At 40.8% G+C, this 11316-nt stretch overlaps 1 protein-coding gene across 1 annotated transcript in view; it reads right to left on the bottom strand.

Annotated features, from left to right (window-relative positions):
* The window catches only part of antxr1c (ANTXR cell adhesion molecule 1c), a 41391-nt gene that overhangs the window by 7428 nt on the left and 22647 nt on the right, over positions 1-11316 (bottom strand). Inside the window, exons 12-17 of the mRNA XM_034708711.1 lie at positions 6082-6160; positions 4045-4140; positions 3369-3407; positions 2879-2977; positions 2581-2748; positions 1097-1177 (exon numbers count right to left, since the gene is read on the bottom strand). Coding sequence (XP_034564602.1) covers positions 1097-1177; positions 2581-2748; positions 2879-2977; positions 3369-3407; positions 4045-4140; positions 6082-6160 — 562 coding nt within the window. The remainder of the gene's footprint in view (positions 1-1096; positions 1178-2580; positions 2749-2878; positions 2978-3368; positions 3408-4044; positions 4141-6081; positions 6161-11316) is intronic.

The raw sequence follows: 11316 nt of genomic DNA, 5'->3' as shown, positions 1-11316 counted from the left end.
TTTTATCAGCTCAAACACACGAAAAACCCTCCTATCGAGCTAAAAGGATGTATCCGGGTGTGAGCTGCGGTTCTGCTTTCGATCCGATTTATGGCGTCTAATCTAAAGCAGGTGTGAGAGCGAGGCAGGCTAAACGAGCATGTGGAGGTGTTAGCAGCCCAGAAACACCACGGAGAGACAGACGCAGGAAGAGAGGATGGGATGAGTAATGGATACAGAGTGACTGAAGCATTTTAATGCTGCAGACACACAGGAAGGCATTTAAACTCAGACAGTGTGGAACATAGCGTTGGGTTTCTGAGGCTTTTTTATTTGCACCAAAGGATTTGATTATCACACAGGACCGAGCGGGAATCTGACAGAGTCATGACAGCTCTGGCCTCACTTTGGCTGTTTGCCCCCTCTCAAGTTACATGCCCTGTGGTCACAGCGGCATTGATGCCCTATTTACACTGCACCAGCTGATGTGGCTGTTTTCTGCTCTGCTCCTTTACTGTCAGTACAGTTTGATATCGATGCAGTTTGTGTAGGTTTTAAGTTATTTTTAATTGAAAGGGAAACAAGGTGTGCATGGTCTGGTTAAAGCCAGGTTTGAACTCCATGAAAATTTGATGCACATACCATGAAAAAGATGTATTTGTGTGCACAGGAATGCTCTGGTTTGCAGTGAAAATAATGACAGATGACTAAAAAGTTATAACTGTTCTTTGTTTTTCTTTTGTGTTAAGAATAGTGATACAAATTTGAACTGGTAAATAAACAATATCACCCAACTTTTCCTTTTACAAGTGTAAGTCCAGGGAATTTTCTTCTGTTGAGTTAAATGTTACATACAAGTGAAAAAACTCCCTCAAATCTTCACAATAGCTCTTTCACACAACCGTGTAGTTTGAAGGGTAACATCAGCAACTCAGAGAATCAAAATGTGCAAAAGAAGCTATCAAAATAAGAAACATAAGATGGATGAAAGAACACTGCAGGAGGGGTAAGCTGAGACTATCAAAACATGGAACAGGACAGATGAATGAAAGAGGCTGTGATTATAAAAGCATCTGGTAAAATGATATACTTTCATGGTGCACACTAAGGTACTCACATGATCACCGGGCTGGGGTCTCATCAGGGAGACCTGGTCATACCCGCGGCGAAACAGAGCAAAGATAGCATCCAGTTTACCCTGCACAGGAGAGAGGAGAGAGGAGAGAGGAGAGAGGAGAGAGGAGAGAGGAGAGGGAGGGGTTAAACAGCTGGTCACATCTGGACACCAGACTCCTCCACACCGCTGTCCATAACTTCATAAAATCCTATTAATACTGATTCTCCTGTATCAGCGCACATTTGGTCTGTGGGCCTTCAAAGCTGACAGTCATCAGGTTTTAATCCCAAACTAACACTACAGCAGCTGACTCGCATGATTGGTTCCTTCCTCTCTGGTTAAAGGTTGATTAGTCACTACGTCATGTTGTGGTTGAGATGTGATTAATTTAAGACACATGAACTTTAATTCTCTGTGACAAAAAAATATCTGCAGCCAAGAAGAAATTCTTATTACTAAAAACATCAACCTGCAAAGGGAGGAAAGGGATCAAAGTGTACAGGAACAAAGTGGCAGATTACATCGAATACAAAGGAAAGCAATTATGATCCCAAAACAAGCACAAAGGTAATCTGTGGAACATGCAATTTGAGAACCTTTATTAAAAATATATACTGAACTCTAGACAGTTTGGCATGAGAGAAGTGTTGAGCCTAAATCTGGTAATAAATACAGAAGATTAAGAGAATTCTTATTGAACATTTGCAGACTTATGAGCCTTAGTGGCACATGAGAGGGAGAAATCTTGAATAAACCAACCAAACTAACCAAATAACTAAGAAGAGTTTGTTGAAAAGACTGAACTTCATAGAGATTTACTAACAGCCAAACACACAGAGGTTAGTCAGTGTATATAATCAACTTTTTTTCATACTTGCAGGCCTGAGTCAGGTTGAAAATACAGCATTTTGAGCTGTAAGGCTGTAGTGTCTAAAGATAACAGTAAGTACTGCTGCTGTATAGAAGGCCAGTGTTGCTGCACAGAGCTGTGTTGTAGCGTACATTTGAAGCACAAACAGCCCTGACGCCACTTTTAACAATGTCTCTCTGTCTGGAGAAATGTTATATTACTTTGGTTATATGCAGACATTGATATTTGGGGTATTTTGTGCTCATGAAACTAATGATACACAAACAAAGCCAGATCAGGCCTTATTGCTCCCTGCTGTCTTGTGAAAACTTTGCAACTCCACTCAAGATGCTTTTCATGTTTTAACCTCTCATGATGGAGTTTGGGCCTCTCTGTGGGTTGAGAAAATTTGGCAGACCACAGTTATTTGAAACTCACTCGGCAAGAGCTCAAAAATGCACAGCGGTCAAACTGTAAATAGGACAGATTTTTTGAGTTCCTAAAAAGCAGATATTATCTTACAGGACGGCACTTCTGCGGCCGTCTATAGCTTCTCATGGATAAGTCAACTAAATGACGGTATTTTAAAGCTGCACTGTCTGCTGGTCCAAAGAGAAAATGAGTGTGTGTTTACCCGGATGGGTGAGTACCACTTCCGGTTCTGAGGCGCCTTCTTGTTGTGAGATTTCTTCGGTTTGGGCTCGAAGGGCTCATACTCCTGCTCCGGCATTTTCACCACAGCGTTCTTTGGCTTCTCCAGTTTAGCTCCCTCCTCTGTGGAGCCCTTTCCTCCCCAACGCACCTACACACAGAGCGATCACATACATGAATATACAACAGAATGTAAGCAGGGAAAAGTAATCTATACAGGCCTTATGTCTATTTCATTTTGTAAATGTAGCTATGAATGTTTGTTGTTTGCATCATGTCACCTCCATCCTCTTGATCCCTCCGATCCCTCTTCCTCCGTAATAAGAAGCATCCACAGTGGGCCACTTCTTCTTGGGCAGGCCGTCTTCATCATCTGACTCCTAGAACAGAAACAGGGACAAAACAAGCTTGATTATGTGCTTCCAAAGTAATAACAGCAGCTCATTTTAAAACCTTTACATGCTGAGTATAAGTCACCATAAATATGCATGATTTGAAAAGTTCTACTAACAAGCTTTTATGAGCTTTCATGTGTATATAAACCATACATTTGTGAGTTTTAACACCCATTATTTTTAAAAGACATGTTAGTGGGGTGACATTGATGGTGTTTCTGAGTTACAGGAACTTTTAGTCAGTTATACAGACTTAAATTGATCATCTTTGAAACTATTTTCATCCTATTTATAGAGTTTATTGTGCCTTCATTTCAATTTATACTATAAACAGTAGTTCTCTTTAAATCTTTGTGTGTGAATTGTTTTGACTCACAGGCTCAGGAGGAGGTGGAGGAGGAGGTTCTTTGATCACCTGTAGAAGAACAAGAGATACAACATTTTAATGTATTCAAAATAACATAAATCATATCATCGCTTCATGTCTCAGACGACCTCAGGGTTCTTGTCTTTGTCTTGTGTTAAGACCATAGACTGTATAAAATATGGACATAGTATCCGTGACGTCACCCATCTGTTCCTGAGTCCCGTTTTGAAGCCAATTGACGGCGGCAGCCATATTGGAAATGCGTAACTCAACCAGGCAGAGTGGGATGTAAAGAGGCGGAGTTTGATGTGTCCCCGTCACGTCAGTCATGTCCTTATTTGGGCAAAAACTCGTAATCTTAATATCTTCTGACCCAATCCGTTTTTTTAACCAGGCTGTAAACATGTTTATTAATGCTGTAAAGATCGTCTTTTTCCCATTCATGTCTATGTGGTTTCCGATGTTTTTGCAGCCAGCCTCAAGCTGATTCTCGATGTATTGCAGTTTATAACACTTCTGCATGGGCTCCTCGTTTGAGACCGGAGGTTGCCGCTTGGTTAAGACCCTATTAGGTGCGTACTGTCCCTTTGGAGTTCAGACAAACCCGTGTGAACTCTGAATAACTGCAATCCCAGTGTTGTTTTTTCAAATTGCCCACTTCCTGAACATAGTTGAAGCTTCTTACCACAGTGCAGCAGAGAGGCCAGAACCACCACATGAAGAGCATAGCCAGCAGGAGGAACAACACCAGCAGGGTGATCAGGAGGATGGTGCCATCAAACTGGAAAGCAGACAAACGGGATGATACACACACGTTAATAATGCACCAAACACAAGCAGTCACTCTCTTTACCCAAGTTTACCTGAACAAATATTGAGAAGTTTCTCCAATGCTGTCTCTTAAGCAGTCGTAATGAAAGTAACAGAAGAAGAAGCTGCACTAAAAAAAGCTAAACTCGTATTAAACAGAAGAAGAAGCAATACAGCAGTAAAAGTTCCAATAAAAGCATGATCATACTCGTGTGATGGATCTTTACGCAACTTATTTTCTTTCCTCTTCAACACTGTCACAATAAATAATCATGTTTTGTTTTTCTCGATGACAGAGGTTAGTGTAACGTGTAATATGTGATCCCAGAATTAATCCATCAGTTTATTTGCCCACTTTGAGGCAGGCAGCCGTCCATGAGGCAAACATGGTTCCCATTAAAGACTACAGATGAGGATCACATGTGGCCAGACTTTCCCCTATCTATCTTCTGGCAAAGACAGGGGGGGTGGTTTGATCTCAGCAGTGGGGTCTGTCAGAGAGAGCACATCACTGGAACCATGACTCTCTCTCTGAAAGTTGACCGATCAGCAGATTTTTATTTTTAACTCTGAGCAGCTGACATGCAGGAGCTTTGAAGTAAGGGTTCAACAAAGTGACTAAAATACCAACACAGACCACATCTGTGATCTGTCACCCTTAAATATATAAGGTGTGTTTTTTTCTCATGCTATATGTTCAGATTCTTTGCACTACCCACAAAGGCTGTAGTGTCTTGAAACAGTACTTTGGGAGGTTTTGGGGAGGGGTCTCAGGGTTTGTGGATTTTGCTTCATTCTTTAAGGCTTGCATGTTGTTTAAAGCTCCGGGCATTCCCATCTCAAGTTAGCAACTTGTTATGCCTCCTTAATCCTTAGGTGAACTCAGCCTATATGGTTTAGTTTAGTGGCGAGAAGCAGTTAATTGCAATGCTTTGTCTAATTGAGCTCTGTATACCATGGACCACAACACAGCTGTTTGAATTCACAGTGTTTCCATGGATGCAGAGTCATATACACTGAAGCAGAACAGCTTCAAAGAGCATGTTTTCTTTCGGCTGGGTGGGAGTCTGCTGTGGCTTCTGTCCATATGTTCCAACATTCGTGTTTTATTTGCTTCAGTTACTTTAAATTGTCTTAAATTGCATCGTGTTAAATCTTGTTTTTTAAGGGGAACATGCCCTACACAATCACAGTGATATACATTCACACACCTAGGAGCTACAAGAACTGCTCCAACTGACTGTTACTTGATTCTTCTCTTTCACTTTCACATCCAAGCTGCTGAGATTGAACCATCCGCCTCCTGGACATGAACCTACTCCTCTAACCCTCAGGGGTTCAGAGGGCCTTTTTTAGGGTGGATCACTACTAGAAACTCCTGTGGTTTGGCTCCCAAATAAAGGGGGAGGATAACAAAATTTAAAAAGGGAAGATGAAAGGGAGTGGGAAAACTGACTGCAGAGAACAAAACAACGGACTTCTAGGAAAAGTGTGCAAGAGCAGAAGTCCTGGATTAGACAGGAGAAGAAGACGCTGGAGGGGAGGAATTTAATACAGGCAGAACTGAAAACCTCCTTGATCATATTACACACCATATACATCGCACATTGAGAAACAGTTGAGAAGCTTTAACATTTTAACTTCTGATACAAACTTGACTTATTGACAGTACTCAAAAATAAAGTTCAACGTTATATATATCAGATCTGATTGCATCCTTTCTTAAACTCAAGCACATCTCTTAGAGAAACTTTAGAGAAAAACTGTCATTTGTTTTAGATATTAAGCATTCTATATTTCCAAAACTACTAAAGTTCTGTTTTGGCACTTGTTTTCTTGATGAACTACACATTGCATGAACATTAAGGAGTACTAATGCAGATTAAATACATGAACAGGGGCTGCCACTTACACACTCTGTAGTAGTGATGTGCACATTGCTGCTGATGAAGGACAGGCCATCGTTCATGCTCACCTGGAGGTAGATCACCCTGAAACAGAACAACACACATAGGACAAGTCAGATCATGTTGTTTGATACAGCTTAGTCTGCAATGAACACAACAGCAGCATCTTATTTAGTCTGAAGAATTTCTTTCTGAAGCTCAGTTTGTTTGACCAGAATGATGTCATCTGAACTCCAGCTGACACCAAATAATGTCACTGCACCGCCTGCAAACTGTGAGCTGGTTTTTTGGAAGTGATATGTAATTTGAACCAACAGGCAACAACCACAGAACACAGGGGAGTATGAGCTGTACTAGATAATTTAGCTAACAACAAAGTGACATCTGGACTGGCGCTCACACTCAGCTCTTTTGTCTATGGTTGCAGAACTTGGAAAGTAATATTTGAATATTCGCAGCTGCCAAAATGGCTACCTATCTCCGTCCAGCAGAAGAGCTACTGGGTAAGTTGAATCGAGCAACTTCTGTTTAGTAGCCCTGTTTAACTTGTAATTGAGCAATTTGAACTCAAATGAACCAAGTAAAGAAGTTTTCCATCGTGGATAAATGAGGAGAGAGAAAAAACAAACAAACTTAGGTGTGATCTTGTTACCCACTGAGCTGCACAGCACCAAAGAGGTCAACTTGGGATAAATTAACTTGAAATGGAAATACAGAAAAAACAAAACCTGCTGGTTGGAAATTTATTTTTATGATTCTGGGCAAGTTGTGTGTTTTTCCAAGACATGACAACATACTAATGGCACTCCCAGGAATGAGAACAATCTTCACCACAAGGCTTTTTTTCAAACACAGTCTGTAATCTATACTTGAAGCTCCTTAAATTCAAATTTCCTTTATGGAATGTAAAAGTAAAACTTAATCATTCCCTTGAAGAACAACAAAGAATAAACTCAGTCACAGCATCTTTTGCCAATCCTCCAGTCATGCATGACGAAACTCTCAGGAGCTTTCAACCTTTAAGGTTTTTGGAACTGCAAGAGACTTTCTTGATGGTCTGAATCCCTTCTTCCTCCGAGTGTGGAAAAACAATTCTGAGAATTGCATGTGACCTCCAATGGCCTCCTTGGAGCCAGTTCTCATTCAGACCTTCAAAACATGTTGTTGAAAGGTATTCATTAGGAACTCCCCCCCACACAATTTCTTGTTTGGTAAAGGACCATGAGCTTGTGAATGAGGTCTGGAAGATGAAAAGCAGGCCACTAGACTGATAAAGTTGGCTTCACTCTGACTCACTTCAGCTGTCTGTCTGGCTTAGAGCGAGGAAGGGTGGAGGAGGAGAAGAGGTAGGTCAGTGGGTAAAGTTCAAACAACAACATACAGACCTTGCTGACAACAAAGAAGCTGGAACCTAAGGGGCTGAAACATCAAAACAAGCTCCAAGCTTCAGCAAGGGTGGTTTGTGTTAATGTTTTGATTTATCTGCATGTGGTTAATGCAGAGGTTTGAGTACATACAGCTGCACATAGCACAGTTTGACCATAAATGGTTGGGTGCAAAACATCCCTGCAACAAAAACGAACAGAACTGATATAAAAGCCATAAATACAACAGCAGTGACAAAGCCCAGGAAACCACAGTGAATGTAAACATTGTTGTAGAATTTGCTGATCTAAGCATGCCAGCTGTTTGAAGCAAACAGCAACAATGTGTTATGTCTCCGGAAGCTTTCAAACCTCCTTCCCGGTCTGTGGCACTCAGCCCCGAGAGGGTTCGACATGCACACGATAAGAGTCGATTTTAGAACTAGACTTTCTGTAGGGCACACCAGCTTTGAACAGATGTTCCTCAATGGGAGTAGATATAGCATTAGTTGGGTTTTATTTTCAGCAGTGGATAGATGCAGGTAAACACTTTGGTAGGTATTAATGGCAGGAGAATTTGGGCTTGTTTGAAATAAACAAACATAACTCGATAGAGGATAAGGGCTACATTCAGGATTAAAAAACTTCAGATTTCGTGACATTTTCAAGAAAGAAGTCATAAACGTACAAAAATAAGGTTGTAAATCTATACACATAAACTCGTTAATTAACAAAATTAAAGACTGAAATTTACAAGGATAAAGTCAGAGTTCAGATAGTTAGTTCACTCGTAAATTTATGATTTTAGAGGCCTATATTTTTGAGAACTCATAAACGTCTTACATTTAAGAGAACCAAGTTGTAATTTTAGGAGGATAAAGTTGTAATTTTATTAGACAGAAGTCATAACTACAGGCTGTGATTAATCTTTATGTCACATGAGGGAAAATCCGACTAAAATGAGGAACATGGATCATCTTGTGAAATTAAACTAAAAGGCTGAGGACTGACAACAGAAGTTGCAGAAGCCTGCACAGCCTGCCCTTCTTCATAATAGACTCAGTATCACACACTCTCTTCATAAACCTGATTCTCATGACAACGTTGTGCTGATGTGCTAAAGACCGGTCATTCAATTATTAATGAAACCTATACTAAAGCACAAGATGCTCACAAAATGCTCCATGATTCTACTTTTAGTGTATCTCATTGCTCTTCTCATCTTCCCCTTAAAAATAAAACATAGACTAACAGCGGCCTGAAGTTTGTGACATTTTTCTTGTGAATTTACAACTTTTATCCTTGTAATATTACAACTTGACTCTCCTCAGTTTGTTACTTAATGAACACCTTTATTCTCTATGTCTTATTATTTTGTTTTGTATGGTGGCACTGTTACTCTGTAATAAGCTATAAAAGACCTAAGGGATAATAAAGATAAGGTTTTTAGTTGTTTTGGATTGGTTTTAATTAAACTAAGAATCATAGCCTGTCAGAAGAAAGATCACAATCACTGGATTAATGCAGAAACATACCTACAGTTTGCCCCAATAGCCTGGGACTTTGACCTCTAAAAAGTAAGAGACTGAAAAATCAGTAAGGAAAGATGTGATGCTACTGAGTCCAGCAAATACCCGTCTGCAGTAAAGCATTGGGTGTAACTCACAAGAGTCAATTGAATTTGACAAGTCTGTTTGTAATTGATGATTTAAAGGAGGAAACTGTGATACTCAAAGGGAAACTGCATGGAGATATGAAGTGAATGAATTACCAGAGAAGAATTAGCAGTGTAAATTTAAGGATGTGGGGAGCAAATGTGGGTTTGTAGAGCACCATGTCTGACAGCTGTTAAGCAAGGAAATAAACCAGACAGACAGGCGGCCCAAGTATGAACACACACACATACACACACACTTGAACTGGACACACAGTAGAATTTGTTTGCTGCCTTCTGGTGGTGTGGGTAAGTCTGCCTCTAAAGAGAACCTGACATTAAAACTCTGAAAGGGTAATGTGACATAACATGCATGACTCCTTCCTCTACATAAAAGGCTAAACATAGCTAGCATGATGTCACGTCTAGGTTGACAAATGTACCAGGAGTAAAATAAACCACAATGCAATGTAGCAAAGATGAAGGTAAAGGTTGGATTTACTGTGAGTGAGTGAAAGCAGAAATATTTTACACAAGCTACTACAGTTGATTGAATATCAGCATTTGAACAGCTGCTAAACAATCAGAAAATATGGTCTGGGTATTAACAAAGAAGTTAAAGCTCCTTCTGTCTGAAGGTTTTCAGACTGCTGCATTGAAACACGTGGCCACAGACTTGAAAGCACCAGGCTGGTTGCTGCGTGCCTTTGATCAGCTCGAAATGGTCAAGCAGACTGTTGAAAGAGAGCGGAAGACTGACAGGGGATGAAAAGCGGAGTTTGTGTGTAACAGACACAAATAAAAGACAGATACGGGAAAGAGGTGAACAGGCTGGCAGACAGACGAGGTAGGGGGCTGGAAAACAACCAGGGAGGCAAAACAGTGGGGGGAGAAGAGCCACCGTGGCACCGAAAGTCAAGGCAGAGGTGGAGAGAGAGAGAGAGAGAGAGAGAGAGAGAGAGAGAGAGAGAGAGAGAGAGAGAGAGAGAGAGAGAGAGAGAGAGAGAGAGAGGGGGGAAGGGAACAAAGATAAGTGTGGGATTGGGGAGTTGGAAGGTTGAGGGGATGGGATGGAAAGTTTTGGGAAGTAAGGCAAGAGTAGAATAAATATACAAAGGCAGAGTTGACCTGGTCTGATGGGAAGTTGAAGCAACAGGACAGCATGTACCTTCAATTTTACGACCCTTCTGTCAGTGCATTGATTAAAGCATCAAGTTATCAGTCCAGGTTGTTTAAATCTTTCCCCAAAGTAGCTTAACCAAAATTCCCCTTCCTCTCTACTGCCAGTGCAAATATGAAATAAACTGTAAATTAGATTCATAACTTTAATGGGGCTATAAAGTGAAGGAATCTGTGTCATAATTACACAAGCCTGCACTAACCATCACTATTACAGTTCAAGAGTGTGTTCAGAGTGTCGTGTCCTCCCCCTCCCTTTGTCTCCCTGTAGTTTTAAAGTTTATAACCACTGTCCAGTGAACCTTCTCCTCTGTGGCCTGTTGTACTTTTCTCCTCATAAAGACTTTGGTTAGAGAGGTTTGAGGATTGTTGATTTTGGAGCCTGGGGTGGCTCTAAAAAGAGAACACCGCTTATACAGAGTGACCCCGGCCACGGCCAGAAAGTGAATGTTTGAATAAAATAACCTCAGACGTCTTCGTATTCTCATCCTGCCACCTCCACTTCAGTCAGCCAGTGGACACAGAGACGGACTGAAACATGCTTTATTTTTTAATGTGTATGTTAATAAACCTGATACTGAACTAAGAAATGCAAATTAACTATCAGATCTCTTATTTATCTCAGCCTGAGCTAAGTGGTAAACCAGAGCTGAGGTTGCAAGTTTTGTTTTCTCACAGGCAAACAATGAAGCACCAGATTCTCCAGATTCTCCAGAAACATGCACAAGACAGTTTCTGAGATGACACAAAAAGTTCAGGCACTCCAGCACAGAGGGGTCCAACAAAGCAGTAATGACATCCAACTATATAGGGCAACATGTTGACTTACAGTTCTCTAAGCACACCTAATGCAGATCTGGAGCAACAACAACTGCATCCATCTGCATACGTATTTCAAGCTAACAACTTTAAAGTGACACTGTCCCTGTTTGTGACTGTGTTTTGTTCTCCAATGACTCCTGACTGATAAACAGAATGTAGCTCTTTTGGCTGCTACATACTCCTCTTTGTTCACCCGCCAGTTGCGAACTTTGTCAAACATT

The sequence above is a fragment of the Notolabrus celidotus genome, chromosome 18 (assembly GCF_009762535.1).
Source record: "Notolabrus celidotus isolate fNotCel1 chromosome 18, fNotCel1.pri, whole genome shotgun sequence".
NCBI classification, from domain to species: Eukaryota; Metazoa; Chordata; class Actinopteri; order Labriformes; family Labridae; genus Notolabrus; species Notolabrus celidotus.
The sequence above is the reverse complement of the archived record's forward strand: the minus strand, read 5'-3'. Positions and strand labels throughout refer to the sequence as shown.